An 18,094-nucleotide genomic window follows, 5' to 3' on the forward strand; every position below is an offset into this window, starting at 1 on the left:
AATTGAGTTTTCTCTTAATAAAGTTGTATATTTACTCACCCTCATGTTCTTGTAAACACTTACGGCTTTCTTTCTTCCATTGGAACAATAAAGGAGATGTTTCCAAGCTGCTCTTTCTATTAAAACAATGACAGAATTTTCTGGAGGAAACTAACAATTTAATGTTGCAAAACATATATAATAAATCATTTAAATGAATTTAAACTTTAGAATAGTGAGATGAACTCTGCGTTCAAAGTATTTAGCATGTTTAAATTACATTTAATGACTGAGATTTAATCTGATGGAGGATCATGGGAAAGATTCAAAGATTCAACCTTGAGCAGAGAATGCTTTAATACTGATCTACAGTATATGAACATACATCACTTTGACTTCAGAACACACACATCAAGACCATATCACCCCTGTTCCCAAAATGCAAATTGGCAAAAATGACAAAAAGACCAAAGTAAACAAATGTATCATGTTTTGAAGTTTGGCATGTTGTACAGATTACAGGAAGTGACAAACCTGACATGTTCCTCATTCACGTTAACAATGACTTGGTAACTGTTCATTCTGAGTGCAAACATGGTTAAAAATACAACATGTTCCCAAAACAATAATAAAAAAAAACACTTATCTTCATTTTTTTGGGGCGGTACAGCCCTGCTCAAACATCAGAGAGGAAGTGATGTCACATTCAGCTCAAAGACTCTTCCTGTCTCAGCAACCGTTCTGCCGAGATAATAGCATCTCCAATCATCTGGGATTGTTCGTAAGAGGCATTGAAGTGTTTACCCAACAATGGCCTAATCTTCACCTCGTGACACTCAGAAATGGCAGCCGTCAGTGTGTCACATCCTTGAATAGTTAATTCCATCTGAACTAAGCCAATTCAGTCAATTAATCTCATTCATTACTCAAACTCTGCTGAGAAATACGTGCATTTCACCGAATTTCAAATGATACAGGCTGGAAATAAACAGAATGGACCCTAAACCCTCATAATATATAACCATTAAAACACACGTGTGTTCAGTCATGTAAAAGAGCAGCACTCGCTTGCTTCAGTCGGCATCTTTTTCATACATGCAGAACTGATTTCATAAGAGTGTGATTGGCTGAGGTATTGACATTCATTATTAGTGCATGATATTTGCACAAACGTCAAAAAACAGGATGCAAAAACTAAAAAACAACAACAAATCATTATAAATTAAATGAAAAACACCCCAAAAAACAGGCTAAAAAACAAATGATATCATGAGCGACATCAGATATACAAATATCAAATGGATACAGGAGACAGACGGTCATTGGGACTGATCTATTCTGCTAAAACATGTCTTCATGAGGTGAGAATTAATGTTTAAAAATTATTTTTGAAAAAAAAAAAAAAAGAAGAAACGAAACGTATTAAATTTTTTGCTAATTTCCGCTGGTATTCGCTGAGAGCTGAGGTTTGGCGGTTAGTTTGTAATTAGCATCACAGGCTTGTTTAAAAGACTTGTACAGGGTGTTTAATTACTGCTTGATAAATCATCATCAAAATAAAAGAAACAATAATAAATTATATTTTGTATAAAGAAAATGAAGCCTGTTTTTAGAATCATTATTGTTGTTTTTACATTGAGACATTTTAATGACAGTTAAGCACAATTATTTGCCAAATTCTCATTATTGTAATATGAATTTTTTGGTCACTATTGTACTGAGTATTATGGAAGCTTTTTTACGCTACCAAATAAAGGATAAAAAATAAAAAAGGTAACTGTGACTTTTTAATCTCACAATTTGGACCTTTTTTATTACAACTGTGTGATATAAACTCGCAATTACAATATAAAGTCAGAATTGTGAGATATAAACTAGCAATTTTGAGATGAAAGTCAGTCTTTTTTTCCCCTCAGAATTGGACTTTATAATTCGCAATCGCAAGAAAAAGTCAGAATTGAGAGTTATAAAGTCAGAATTGGGGATATAAACTCAAAATCAAGAGAAAAAGTCAGAATTGCAAGATAAAAGTCAGAATTGTGAGATATAAACTCACAATTGTGAGAAAAAAGTCAGAATTGCGAGTTATAAAGTCAGAATTGGGGATATAAACTCAAAATCAAGAGAAATAAAGTCAGAATTGCGAGTTATAAAGTCAGAATTGGGGATATAAACTCACAATTGCGAGATATCATCTCGAAAAATGTCAGAATTGTGATATGTCACAGTTATGCAGTTTTTTTTTATTCAGTGGTGGAAACAATCTTCCATAGAATATATTAAATTCTCATTTTAACAAAATCAAAAACAATTTTTTGAATTGCAATAACAAGAATGTTGAGGTGAAATGTGCTTAATGAACATTAAAATAATGTCACAAAGCACAAAATCTTAATGGTCCAAAAAAAAAAAAAAAAACAGGCTTAATTTTTTTATGATGCAAAATATAATTACTTATTTTTCCAATATTTTTCCTATGAAATTGCTCATGAAATTCATCCTATTATGTCAGATGGCAAATTCTTGACTGTTTGACTTTTTAGTGCATCATATTTTTCCTGGAGTTAATTGAAATGGTGATGTTGATGTGTGTGTGTGGCGGCAGTGAGGCAGCTCTAGAGTCAGTCCTTGTCTGGGCCAGTGCAGGTGTCCTAGTTCGTTTCTTTCTGTCCATCATCGTTTCCTATATCTACTGGTCTATCACCTCAGTGCTGCTTTCTGCTGGCTGGCTGTCGTTAACTCTGAGGTTAACGGAGAGAAAGACGACCCGCGGGCCCGGGTCGCTGTCTCTGCGCGAGTTGCTCTCTCTGTTCTCGGCTCGAGCTCAGTTGAAGCCCAATCCGGCTCCCTTCGGCCTCTGAGATGCACGAATCGGCTCAGTGATGCCTCTGCCATCAGGGCCCAGGCCCGACCCCGGGGTCCAACCCATACTTTGCAGCATACGGTTCCCCACATTTGACTCCGGGAGAGGAGCAGCACTCTCGCCCACCACGCCTGAGAGAGACACAGAGAAAGGGATAATCTGCATTAAGCTGTAAAGCTCATTGATTCTTGTAATGCACTTGATGGGTGGAAAAATCGAACGTAAGATGAACCCTGATCTGCAGCAAGGCCTGAAATGCATTCAAAAACAAATATATAAAAATGTGCATAAGGGTAACATAACATTAGAACGTTTTTGTGTGTGTCCCTTTAAATGCAAATGAGCTGCTGCTCCCGACCCCCTTTCCAGAAGAGGGCGGAGCTTTAACAACAACAACAAAGCTGGAGAATCTCACGCAGCCAAAATGAGGATTGTCAGTAACAGTGTTCAGCCTTACATTGTTCAAACCGGAGTCGACACTGATGGAGAGACTCAGGAAGAAGTTACAACTTTTAGAATGAAACTGGACGTTTCTGAACGGTTAGTGGATAAATTTATGTAGTTGCTGTGGAGTGGATTTAACTCATCCACTAGCATGTGCCGTCATGTTCATCTTTTGTGTTGAATTGACCCTCGTTTGTGAAGCAGTCCGGCGTAAAATGACAGCATGACAACAACACTCTACTACAACAACTCTTCCTCTTCTCTAAAGCAGCCCAACATGACCTCACCCCCTTTGTTGCATGTTCTCGGGGGCGGGGTTTATGTAAATGTTAGGGTTAGTGATTTCACCAACCCGGGAAGAAGCTCGTTGTAGTCCCTACCAGCCTTTTGTTGCAGTCCTTAAAAAGCGATTTCTGTAAAAAACATAATTCCCTTTGCATTAAACGCAAAGCATCGTAACTTGTTGCCCATTTTTAGTTTATGATCTTTACCTAAATGTTGACGAATTGAACCTTAATGTGAATCAGTGTTCCTGGACAGGGTTGAAGTGAAAATCTCATAACTCAAGTAGAGAGTGCATTCCTCTTTGCTGTCTTTAAAATAATCCTGATGTTACATGCCAAGTTTCCTGCTCCTCATAAACTCTTTAACAGTTTCTGAGAAATGCATAATCTCAGTGACCTCTGACCCCCGCGGTCCGCAGGTATGCGCTTTGCGTCACAGATCAGGGCAGGAAATGATGGCCTGTAATGAGGAAATTAGATCAGCACTGATCTGCCTGTTCAGTTGCCAATCCCTTCACATAACCAAGACTCAGACTCTTCCTGATGATGCTCGTTGGAAATTAAGTGGACACATGTGTCGCATGTTTCCATGAAATGTTTGTGTTGAAGAAGACATCATTTACATGTAGTATTCAGCATGTGGGTCTGATGTCTCTATAGAGAAACATTTCAGATAATCCCACAATTGTGTATAATGCGATGAGTGTGTGTGTGTGTGTGTGTGTGTTACCTGAGGCTGATGGAGCTCCGACAGGTGCAGCTTTCCGTCTTCTCTTTATATCTCCAGTACACAAAGAGCCAAGATGACCACTTGTCTGTCTACAGAGAGAGTTTAAGATGGTTACAGCTTAGATGATTACTACTTTGTTTGTCTATGGTCAAATCACACAGAAAAGCTAATTGGTGCCATCTTGAGGCTCAACATGGTTAGCTACAGTCTTGTAAATAGACTTCAGTATTACATATTATTACATTATTAAATATTATATGTATTATTACCTGCTGGCAGTCTTTAAAGAGCAGCTTTTTCTGTGGCTTCTGTCGCTACGAGAATCCCAAAGCAACTGAACAATCACAAAGTAACATGTTAAAACGTCACACATCCCACATTAGAATCATACATGAGGAGTTTATTACATGCATACAAGCCTGAAACTCAGCATACAGTAAATAAAGTAATCTAAAGAAAGAGAAATATTTGAACATAGGGAGCATATCTTACTTGGTCTCTTCTGGTCCCGGAGCTGAACCACGAGCTGCAGAAGACAAACAAAGACTATGGATAGGCAAGAAGACCAAAATATTATATCACAGTATGAGTACATATATCTCACAATGCAAAGTTATTTTTATTCGACTTAAATTACTTTTTAATTTGTAAAAACAGTTTAAAATAATGGTTAAATTAAATTGAGTTTAATAATTATAATTAAAAGTTAAATGTAAAAATAGCTAATTATTTTACTTTCTATAAATACAGTTTAAAATTGCTATTAAGTAAAAGAGATCTATTTTTAATGTATAATATTGTTGTAATAAACTTGCATAATTTGTTACAGCTCAAAAAAAGTTTAAATACATTTAAATTAAATTAAATTGAATTGAATCATTTTATATATACATATATACACATATACATATACATATATACACATATACACATATATATACATATACACATATATATACATATACACATATATATACATATACACATATATATACATATACACATATACATATATACATATACACATATACATATACACATATACATATATACATATACACATATACATATACACATATACATATACACATATACACATATACATATACACATATACACATATACATATACACATATATATATATATATACACACACACACACACATACATATACATATATACACACACACACATATATATATATATATCACAATGCAAAGATTTTTTTTGTAAATTAATTTTTTACTTTGAGAGTTTAAGAGTTTAAAATAAGTTAAATAAATACATTTAATGTAATAATTTGAAAAAAACAAATAACCTTTAAATGTAAATTTAACCATTTTAAATAAAAATGTATTTACATTTCAGATTCAATAAATAAATAAACATTAAATAATCATGTGTACCTATTTTATTCAGATAATCCTGCAAATTAAGTACTTTCTAAATGAATTACCTTTTTCATCCGTCTACTTTTACATATATAAAACAATGGATGCAAAAAAATCATATTCATAAGTCAGACTTTTTAAAAACAGCTTCACATTATGTGAAGACACATGAGCAATACTTCAACTAAAATGTTGTAAACATTATGACACACTCCACTCTGTTTTCACAATGCTCCATATGACATACCCCTGTCAGCGTCTACCAGCATTGATCGGCTATCATGTTGACATGGTCGTGAGATGTCTGAACAGTAATCTGGTGATTGTCGCCGACTCTGTGCAGTGTGAATCAGCCTTAACAGTAGCTTCACTGGTTTCTACAGAATGTCATACAGCCAATCCCTGTGTTGAGCTGTCAAATACCTTTGAGCCAATCAGGACTTACTTCTGAGGATCCTGGGATAATCTTGGTAATCTATCAGGAATTCCTTGAGAGGTTCCCTGTTAGGAAAAAGAATGAAATATATCTAATAAACATACACACATAAATATCAAAAACAGTGAGTTCATATATTTTAGACAAGCACACATACCTGTGACTGCTGAAGACAGGCCTGCCGAGCGAGCCGTGCTTGAAACCCTGAAAAACAAGACTCGGTTAAAAACTTTCACAGAGAAGACCTAACAATTAGTGTGTGATCAAAATTCCATTGAGATGAACAGGAATAAATGCTTTTCTCCAGGTATAAGAGACCTCTTTAGAACATACGTCATTCCAAGATACCACATTCATAACTTTTATAACTGTGCATTTTTGTTTTGGCATGTTTGGTTTAATATTCAAGACTACTGCACTGCAGGTTCTGTCTGATAGTAAGATGAAGATGTATGAAGGTGGGTTATATGGTCTTTGTTTCCATCTCCTCTCCATAATTAGTTGTACAGCACTGTCTTCTAGTGGACAAACATGTGAACTACAACTCAAGCTGTATAGATAGACCAATTTGGAGCAGACGTCACAGTTACGCAGCTGCGCATGCATAGTAGTGGCAGAAAAACAGCAGTAACAAGTGGAGGAAAATGGAATGCAAAAATATATATAGTCTTCATTTTTATAGAATAACATCATTGAAGACAACCTCTGAAGCTAAACGCAGACATTTATGTTGCAAGTCACAGAATGGACTGATGAAACCTGCAATGATTAGTCTACTATTAAAGCAGGAATTTGATGTAAACAGTATGTCTACATAATATTCACATATGCAATTCATAGGGTTACACATACATAGCAGTTACAGCTTGAAATAATATTTAAACCTATAACATTTTACATAGATAACTTTCAAACATAACATTTTTATCTCACAATTATGACTTTTTTTCTTGCGTTTGCATGTATACATCTCCCAGTTCAGACTTCATAACTAGCAATTGTGAGTTTATATCAATTCTGAGGGGAAAAAAGTCAGAATTAAGTCGAAATTAACCTTTTTTTATTCTTTTATTCCATGGCTTCCACAAACTGCTACTGCAAAACTGTTATTAAATGCCACCAGTTAGGCTCCGCCCACAAAAACATCATCGCTATTTGCAAACACAAAATAGGTCTATAGAGTGCCCCAGGGATGACGCGTTTTTGTAGGCAAAACCCGGAAGCGAGTTAGCATTTTAGGACTTCCGGTTCCAACGCCGTAAAGTCTATGGGTTTTTTGAATGGGTTTTTGGTAAATCGCCTGAAATAAGGTCTGAGGTTAACAAAGCCTCTAAATACTTTCACGTTTTGATCTATGACATAAAACACACCAGTTATAACCCACTTGTGATTTTTTGAAACTTTTACTGTGTCTTAAAATCGGCGGTTGCTAACAAATTGCTAAAAGGGACTACTTCCTTTGGCGGGGACTTTAGACGTCATCATTAAAAACGGGACATTTGGACAGCATTTCTCATGAAAAAGTGGAAAAGTATTCATACACAGCGCAGATCATAATCAGTGAGCATGTTTATAAATAAAGTTGTTTTTTAAATAAAGTTGTTTGAAGTTTGGTGGTGATGACGCTGATCTGCGACTATGGCGTGCTGTAGTCCGTTTATAGCCTACTGTTAGCCTTTTATATCTGACCACTTTATTTAGTTTCAAAATCTATAAATGTTGTGTTAACTTGTAAAGATTATCTTGATAGACAAAACGTGTAAGTGTCATAACCCTTTGTTAAACACAAAGCTTATTTTCTGCAATTTTCCAAAAGTCTATGGGAAAAATGAATAGGCTTTCAATCAAGGGAACCCGTGCGCCGCTAACTTCCGGGTTGGCCTACAAAAACACGTCATCCCTGGGGCACTCTATTGAGCTAAAGGTCGTGTGTAAGTAGGAGCACTTGAACACACACCTCTTTGAGATCCCTGTGACATTAATGGGAACGCTCCGGTCAGGATGCTGTTGAACATGGGGTCATTGAGGTCGAGTTCGTTGGAATCTCTCTCCCACCACGGAACCACGCCCGCAATCCCACAAGCCCCGCCCGGCTCGCCCTCATAGAACCAATCGCTCTGCTCATCGTCACCTGAAACACAACACATAACAAACAACGCTAAAACACATGCTAAACATACACTCTTGTGTTCATGCTATACATCAGAATCAGAATGCACTTTATTCGCCGAGGAATTTGGTATGGTTTCGTGGAGCTCAAGGTACTTATAATGTACATGTACACATATGTATAGCACAATACATGACATATGGTGATTGTGTAATATATGAATATACACACCTTGCCTTCCCTCGTCGTTGGTGTACAGACCTCCATCACTGCTGTTACTCACGCTGCTCGTCTCGCTGCAATCACACACATCACAAGTCGTTTTAAGCCATTCGTGTCAAGTAAAAGAGTGAATCTCACAAAAACATGTCCAACGTCACAAAATCAAAGAATTTTTTTTGCACAAACAACATGAAGCCTATTTTTAGGACCATTAAGACTGTTAGTACTGTGATGATTTTCATAACAATTAAGCACATTTTCCCCCTAATTTTTATTAACATAACATCCAAACACTTTTTTTTTTTTTTTTTTTTTTAAATCTCTCAATGGTGATTCTCATTAGTTTCAGTGTAACAGTGAAATATTAGCGTATTAAAATTATTCATTTTAATTATTATATTATTATATTTTTTCATTTATTTTAATTTATTATTTTAATATTTAACATTTTAATTTAATTTAAATTATTATTTTAATTTATTATTTTAAATAATCATTATTTTTTTATTATTTTAATTAAAATCAGCACAATTTTAAAGCTGTCATTAAAAAATAAATAAATAAATAAATAAATAAATAAATAAATAAAATATTATTATTATTATTATTATTATTATTATTATTATTATTAATAATAATAATAATAATAATAATAATAATAATAATAAATATATATATATATATATATATATATATATATTATTTATTTATTTATTTATTTTTTTTCTGCAGAACAGAATTTCATGTTTTTCTTATTTGGCAAGATTATGACCTGGGCATGTTCTTGACAGATCTCATGAGATTCAGCTATATGAATAGGCTATGCCGATGTGTGCAGCTGTTATTATTTATTATTATTGTTTTCATAAAATTGTATTGTTATAATTATTATATATTCAGTGAATTTAATAAAGGATGTTACTATTAAAAGGAACACTTCACTTTTTTTGAAAATAGGCTCATTTTCCAACTCCCCTAGAGTTAAACAGTTGAGTTTTACCGTTTTCGAATCCATTCAGCCGATCTCCGGTTCTGGCGGTACCACTTTTAGCATAGCTTAGCATAGTTCATTGAATCTGATTAGACCGTTAGCATCGCGCTTAAAAATGACCAAAGAGTTTTGATCAAGGAACTTTGCTGCCGTATCATGGCTAGAGCAGTGCAATGATATTACGCAGCGCCCGTGAGCCCCTGCTTGCACAGGGAACGTGCCTTGCAACCATGGAGACGTATGTGAGAGACGCTGCGTAATATCATTGCACTGCTGCAGCCATAATACGGCAGCAAAGTTCCTTGATTATTACGCCTGAATGAGCGTATAGTTCCTAGCCATATCAGCCTAGAAAATCACAACTTTTTATTTTCCGTCGGTCTTAGTACACGATTTAACTACAGAAGAGTCAAGTTTTAAATAGGAAAAATATCAAAACTCTTTGGTCATTTTTAAGCGCAATGCTAACGGTCTAATCAGATTCAATGAACTATGCTAAGCTATGCTAAAAGTGGTACCGCCAGAACCGGAGATCGGCTGAATGGATTCGAAAACGGTAAAACTCAACTGTTTAACTCTAGGGGAGTTGGAAGATGAGCCTATTTTCAAAAAAAGTGGAGTGTTCCTTTAATAATGTTTCTGGCATATAAAAGAGTGTTTGCCGGCCACGATCAGAAACATATCAAGAAAATTGTCTTAAGACTACAACTTTTGTCTTAAAACTACAAAAACCGCAAGATCTTGTTCTGAGGGACAGAGAAACAGGAAGAGGAGGGGCTACACAGGAGAGGTACACTAACCACCTGTCACTCATGTCCTCATCTGAGCCTTTCTGTTCCTCAAACTCCATCTTATCTTTGGCCGCTTGGCCGGCCTCTTCGCTCTCCACCACCACGCCTTCATCCGCCGCGTCTTGAGCGAGCCTCTGTGCCGTAAACTTCCTTTTCTTCACCCTGTTTTTGTTCGCGTCACTCCCTCTGGCTTCCGGACTAAAACCTGCCCCTCTGCTGCCTCCTACTATTGGCGCTTTGGGCGGCGGCGCCAGCATGGTGGCGACATCTAGTGGCGGATCCACAGCCATGCGCTTGACTTTCCGACGCCTCCGTAAACTGCGGGTTCCCAAACCGTCCGCTCCGCTCAAGTCATCCAGCCAAAGCGGCCTCTTCCCCCTGCCGGAGTCAGCGGTGAGGGGTGTACGCCGCTTTGCACCCAGCTGCTCATCGGAGTCGCTGTTGTTGTTGTCGCGGGTGTGAGCGCCCCCTGCTGCTGTGGATGAACGATAGTCTTTCTGCTCCTCCAGGCTGGATTCGGAGCCTTCGCTCAGGTGGCAGGTGTCCCACGGCGGGTGAGGGTTATCAGACCGACGTTTCCGGCCACGCCGCTTGCGGGCCTGCCGTTTGAGCAGGCAGCCGACGGCCAGGGCGTGATCTCCACCGTCTCCAAACCCTCCACGGGCTTGTTCAGAACTCTCCTCCAGAGCTGACACCAGGTCATGGACCAGCTCGTCCATCGTCCGCCGAAAGTGCCTGATCAGAATGAGTGACAAGATGAATTAGGTGTAAATTTTGAAAAATTAAACACTGATTCATAATGCTCCGAAGCAGTGTTTTGAAATCGGCCATCACTATACAAGTCGTTTTTTTTTTTTTTGGCGCACCAAAAATATTCTCATTGCTTTATAATATTAATATTGAGCCACTGTACTCACATGAACTGATTTAAATATGTTTTTAGTACATTAATGGATCTTGAGCGAGGAAATGTCATTGCTCCCTATGCAGGCCTCACTGAGCCATCGGATTTCAACAAAAATATCTTAATTTGTGTTCCGAAAATTAACGAAGGTCTTACGGGTGTGAAGCGTCTTGAGGGTGAGTAATAAATGACAGAATTTTCATTTTTGGGTGAACTAACCCTTTAATTTCTGACTATATTTTTCTATGATCTATTTTATTAATTGTCTATTATTTGCTCATTTATCTATTTTATTATTTTTTTGGGATCATCAACAGGCCATCGTCCACTGAAAGTGCCTGATAAAAATGAATGAAATTAGCTTAAAAATGAGAAAAAGAAACACCTAATGAAAAGAAAATACATTTGTTCATAATTACTGGATAAGGATTTTTAAATATAATTTGATTGAGATTGTACTAAGAGCAATTAAATACAGCAGAAACATGCATATTCACAAAAGAAAAATCCATGATTTCTTTTAAATTAGCTAATAGCAATGTCACATAATGGTTTATTAATTGCTATTATTTATTTAATTAATTTAACGATTTTCCTATTATTCATTTTAAGACTTTCCATGATTTTTATTATTTATCAATGCATTTATTTTATTGATTTTTTTCAGGCCCGGACATCACGATTATCTCTGTTATTTCCAGGTTTTGCATGACTATGAATTTAAGTCAATATATAAATGTCACTGTCAGGATTTAAAGTGATGATACCATGGTATTACCTTCTTTATGGCAGTGTCAATACATAATGATGATAGTAAAACGATGATATTTTTTATAAGGGCTGGATTTATAATATAATCAATCAATTGATCGATGGTTTTAAGCCCTGCCTTTAAAAAGTACACCACATTATTAGCATCGTAACGTAATAAAAAGTACTGGTACAAAGGTCCAGTGATGGCATCAGACGGTAATACCATGGTACTGAATTATTACCATATTTATGAACTGTGGTATTTCACTCCAAAGAATACCATGGTAAATTGTGAAAAACTGCATAATAATTCAATGGTAGTTATTGTGAGTATGATCTGGTCAGAAAAACACACATCAAACACATCATGATCGGCTCTGAACAGACTGATGGACAAACACATGCAGTCCCGCAGGAAGACACCTACCAGCCGGTTCCCGCTTTACCGAAGCTCTTGATCTCGGCGGCGCGGAACATGAAACCCGCAGAACGCGACAAAAACTCACGGGAAAAGATTGAGGCCGCGCTCACTTATCATAGCGCCTCAACAACAACACCGCACCGGAAATGGACTACAAGACATAAAAGACACGTATCCGGCGACGAAAAGAGCGCATGCTTTCAAAGTAAAAGTACATAATAATAATAATAATAATAATAAATCGATAATAAATAAATGGAGAAATCGACATGATAAACAAAATCGCTCCGCTCAGAAGTATCTATTTCTATATATATCTTATCTAGCTTATCTATTTATCTCCATTATTTAGGTTTATTATATCTTTTGTATATATATATATATATATATATATATATATATATATATATATATATATATATATATATATATATATATATATATATATATATATATATATAAATATATATCTACGACTGTTTTTTTGTTTTTGTTTTGTGATGGTTGTTCATGAGTCTCTTGTTTGTTCTGAGCTCTGTTCTTCAGAAAAATCCCCCGGGTTCACTAGATTCTTCAGTTTTTCAGCATCTTTTGTACATTTGAACCCTTTCCACCAGTGACTGTAGGATTTTGAGATCCGTCTTTTCACACGGAGGACAACTGATGGACTCAAACACAACTAAAAGGTTCAAACATTCACTGATGCTCCAGAAGGAAACACGATGCATTAAGAGTCGGGGGGTGAAAACTTTTGAACAGGATGAAGAAGTCCAAATTTGTCTTATTTTGTTTAAATATCGCTGTTTTTCATTTAGTACTGCCCTTCAGAAGCAACAGAAGATACTTTCATGTTTCCCAGAAGAAAAATTAAATACAATTTATCTTGATCTTAAAATTCTAAAAGTTTTTCACCCCCCGACTCTTAATGCATCGTGTTTCCTTCTGGAGTGAATGTTTGAACCTTTTTAATAGTTGTGTTTGAGTCCCTCGGTTGTCCTCAGTGTGAAAAGACGGATCTCAAAATCATACAGCCACTGCTGGAAAACTGAAGAATCTGCATGAGCTGGAGGATTTTTCTGAAGAACAGAGCTCAGTTTAACAAGAGACTCATGAACAACCATCACAAAACACAAAGACAGTCGTAGATCATCCAGGTAATGAAACACAGTATTAAGACCCAATGGTTCACATACTTATGAATGGGCTTATTTTAATAAATTCAGCTATATTTTTTGTCTTGTGAATTATATGTAAACATCTTTTATGTAAAATATCTTACTGAGGACAGTACTAAATAAAATTAATTATATGCATTTTGTATGATCTCTATTATTTTGTTAACATTTTTCACATTTTCACAGATTCTGTGAGGGGTTCACAAACTTTCAAGTGGCATGGCACTGTGTGTGTATATATATATATATATATATATATATATATATATATATATATATATAGTTGGAGATAAACCGTTTAGGACCCTTGAAACCAGCAATAAATTGAAGAAAAATGTAATGAAGAATAGTTTAGAGTTTCATCAGCAGAAGCCTGCTTCATGTCTCACAAGGAGTTCGTTGGCCGCTCTGCGTGCATTCACATTTCCACAATAATTATACTCTAGAGTCAACTAACTACATCATTACTTCAGGTTGAATGATTCTGATTTGGTAAATTTGGTAATCTTCCACACATGGACAGATAGTTAGAAGCATATCTCCCTTCGTCACGATTAAGGTACTGGATGTCCTTTTGGGGTCATGACATGATGTCTGCTGGTCTCAAGCAGAGTACCAGTTGTCCAGTACAAAGGACCTGCACAGAACACTTAGCACACATACAGATACACATGTTTCACTGCTTCTTCAAGGCTGAAGTTGATCTGAGCTTGCTCTGAGCAGGAAACTTTCCCAAAACATACTGATAACAGGTTATTTTCTCTCAGCTAGAGGTACAAAATTATTTTCTAGTGTTTGAAAAGGAAAAGAAATGCTTTAACATATGTTGAAAAAGTCATTTAAATAATTTAACAGAAAGATAAATGTTGATTCATAACTTAATATATATATATATATATATATATATATATATATATATATATATATATATATATATATATATATATATATATATATATATATTGAAGTGGCAGTGGATTTTAGAATCCACTCCTTCAAAATATATATATTTCTTTCAATATTCTCTGTCTGTTTTGCTGATTTGAAGTTTATTCTACTTTCCCATCACTTATCATAATTTGATTAAACTTAATAAGTATTTAACAAATAAACAAATAAAAAATCAAAGAAAGTGGGAACTTCAGAGTCCCAAAAAAACAACATTTCATGAACACTTGTGCACACACACATACAATATAATTGAATAATATTTTAAGACAAATAAATAACACTATATCTGCATAATATCTGCAATAAGCTTTTAAACAAACTAGCATTGAAATGGAAACTTTGGAATCAACAAAAAGCTTTTTCCTTAACACTTACAAACACAAAAACCCATGTTCCCTTTATTTGTTTCTCTTTTTATTATTTCCTTATCAGTTTATTTTCTTTGAAAATTCATGTTGTGCTGATTTGAATGTGTCTTTGAAAGGGTCATTTTAATTTGTGTGTGTGTATTTGGACTGTGAAGTTGAGGGTCTCACATGAACTTGATCCTCTCACATTACCACAAACACACAGTTTACAGCAGGTAAATATAGAAAGACTCTGTCTCTGCTCCTCAGAAACAAGCTGAATGACAGAACTGCTCTCGATCAAACGGGTCATCTGCAATTATTTGTAACTTTGGCTGATTTCTTCTGCAACATTCGCATATTTAAAACTCTTCATCAGGTATAAACTGGTTCTGAGAAGATCTGTGATCACTGAGATTGCCATGCACAGAAAGGATGAGGAGTCTGAGAATGAAACTGGAAGTGACCAAGAATTCAGGAGAAGAGAAGAAGCCATTGACTCCAGCTGGTCCTGGGTAACCTGTGTGTGTGTGTGTGTGTGTGTGTGTGTGTGTGTGTGTGTGTGTGTGTGTGTGTGTTGGCAGCGTGTTTATAGCACCAGTTCAACGTCTGGACACACATAATAGTAAAGTCATCAAAACTATAAAATAACACAAACAAAAGTATGTGAATTAAGTCAAAATATTAAATTATTATTAATTTCTATGATTTTTTTCTATGATTATTTATTAATGCAATTATTTATTTATATATATATATATATATATATATATATATATATATATATATATATATATATATATATATATATATATATATATATATATATATATATATATATATATATATATATATATATATATATATATATATATATATATATATATATATATATATATATATACATACACACTTGATATTTTGCATAAAAAAATGATTGAAGGTTTTGTGAAAATAAGTAAATAATGCATAGGATTCGGAACAAAATATATATTAACATCAGGTTTGTCCAAACTCTTCACTGGCATATTAATGATTTGACATTTATAAAAAAGTTAGGTAGTCGGTGTTGGCATTACGTAATGAGAATCACATTGATTAATATCTCTATGAAGTGATTGGCAGTTTAGACGTTTGATTGGATTCGAAAATGATCTGATTACAAGAATGTAATAAGCCATAACTGCTGTTGTTGATGCATTTACAAAATTGTAATTTTTCCTTTTCCTGCATACATAAAGCAAGTTGCATGTTGTTGGCCCTATATGCACTTCAAGGTGTTTTAAAGGTGCAGTGTGTACATTTTAACGGCATCTATCGGTGAGGTTGCGACTTGCAATATAGAGAAGCTACGGTGGCCAACACAGGGCATAAATGTCGTCGTCTGAGACTATTGCCCTGTCCAAATACCCACACTTGCTGTCTTTGCACTTGACCACTTGTCTACTTACATGACGTATTTCCTGTATTTGGCCCAAGAATTCAAATAGGCGTGAAGACCGCAAGTGTGTATAGAACGTTTGATTGGGACTCACGCAAAAAAATGCAAGTTTACAGAGATTTTTTATTTTCAATACTTTGCATTTTAAAATAAACGTATAAATGTCTGTTCAGTAGTCACTATGTAACAGAAGACACAATCTTAATTGTGGTGTATCTAATTAAGTGATTAAAAGCAGTTGCAAATGTTGTACAAAATACACCCTACCCATATTTGCAGCAATAAAATGTGCAACACTTAGCCTCGAATACCGCTTTTGATAGTGTGGGTTTAGTGTGTATTAAGGGCACATTTTTAAGACATGGGATGGGACAGTCTTGCGCACTTACTTCCTGTCACATGCATGAGCTCTCAAGTGGCCAAGATCGCAAGTGTGGGTATTTGGACAGGGCAAGAGAGTAGCCAGTCAAGCAATCGCACTCTGTGTGTTTGTCCGTTTAGGGCTACTGTAGAAACATGCTGGCACAAAATAGTGACTTTCATTTAAGTGGACCCGTGGTGTATGTAGATAGAAATGGCTCATTGTAAGGTATTAAAAACATATGGTTCATTATGTAAGGTCTTTATATACAACTGAAAACATTGCATTTCTGTCAACAGATCTTCCCTTTTTTTACACAATTTGGTAGTTGTTGACTTGAGTATAAATACTAAATGAAAACCAGCTGAGTCCCACTGAACTATAAGGAAAGTATCAAAGCAGACAGATTGAAAAGACTTAAAACCCAACTCAACTGGGCTGTTTTACCCATCAGACAGTGGGGTTAGTAGAGAAATAACACATGAACGTGACTCAAAACCTCAAAACCAATCTCCTGTTTCCTTTTTGTCTGTCAGTCTGTTTGCTCTTCCTCTCAACGCATGATCACAGAACTGAAAGAGTCTGTTACATGCAAATCTCAATGTGGTCTAGCATAAATGGTACTTTTATAGTCTTTCCACACACATGCATGAATACAGCTAGACCTCTTCATTGGCTGTATAAAGTTTAGAAACGGTTTGACCTTGTAACATACAGTTGAATTAAGGGTGATTGGGACATAAGGTCAAATGGGACAGTTTAGAATTTATTTTCTCAGCTGATGAGTGAAAATAAAACTTTTTTTTTGCTGAGCCCATAGCTGTGAGAGCACATAATTAAAATGGATGTCTAACATCATGTAGGTGGGCGGGGCATGCATCAAACGGGAAGTTGACCGTGAAATGCATGAACTGAGGAAAATGACATTAGCTTTTGGTAGTTTTAATAATACGGTCCTAAAATTGAACAGCTACTATATTGTACAAACTTTTAATAGAAACATGAATATGATGCTCTACTGCTACAAAATCAGTAAAAAAAATGTTAATATCATGTTTCTATTTTCAGAATTAGGTTGTTTTTATTTTGTCACAATTTGGGTGGATGGGACAGTATAATTTTGGGTGATTGGGACAGTGCTTAAATGCTTTGCTAATTAAGAAAATGATTAGCCTTGCAATAGAGAACCATTGTATATGCTCTAAATCAGTGTTCCCAACCATGTGCAAGCCCTAATCAACCACTAAAATATTCATGAACTAGCTAGATTTTACTAAAGTAAAACAACCAAATTCTGAAAATAGAAACATTATAGTTAAACTCTTTTTATTTTATTTTTTATTTTTTTACTGATTGCAGTAATAATTATATGTTGCAGTAATAAAAGGTTTGTGCAAGTTAAATGTGTTTGTCAACCAGTTAATTGGTGATGGGCCCACCCAACATCCAAATGTTACTTTTTACTCTGTTTACTCTTTTTTGTATGAATTTTGAACCTA

General features: G+C 35.2%; 1 protein-coding gene across 3 annotated transcripts; it reads right to left on the minus strand.

Annotated features, from left to right (window-relative positions):
• Positions 1-280: 280 nt before the first annotated feature.
• gpatch2 (G patch domain containing 2) lies at positions 281-12,453 on the minus strand. Of its 3 annotated transcripts, XR_010894977.1 has the most exons (11): positions 12,327-12,453; positions 10,252-10,977; positions 8,470-8,534; positions 8,086-8,259; positions 6,286-6,332; positions 6,138-6,193; positions 4,793-4,826; positions 4,570-4,634; positions 4,301-4,389; positions 2,684-2,973; positions 639-720 (listed from the first exon to the last, which is right to left on the minus strand). XR_010894977.1 is itself a non-coding variant. In XM_067384380.1 (10 exons), the coding sequence occupies exons 1-10, from the start codon at positions 12,374-12,376 to the stop codon at positions 2,804-2,806; spliced, it is 1,476 nt and encodes a 491-aa protein (XP_067240481.1). In that variant the 5' UTR covers positions 12,377-12,453; the 3' UTR covers positions 281-2,803. The 3 variants fall into 3 exon arrangements, 2 of the variants coding, with proteins under 2 accessions (XP_067240481.1, XP_067240482.1); XM_067384380.1 differs by having other exon boundaries at positions 281-2,973; XM_067384381.1 differs by lacking the exon at positions 639-720 and having other exon boundaries at positions 2,804-2,973; positions 10,255-10,977.
• Between the last annotated feature and the right edge of the window lie 5,641 nt (positions 12,454-18,094).

This window comes from Chanodichthys erythropterus, chromosome 4 (genome assembly GCF_024489055.1).
Source record: "Chanodichthys erythropterus isolate Z2021 chromosome 4, ASM2448905v1, whole genome shotgun sequence".
In the NCBI taxonomy this organism is placed as follows: Eukaryota; Metazoa; Chordata; class Actinopteri; order Cypriniformes; family Xenocyprididae; genus Chanodichthys; species Chanodichthys erythropterus.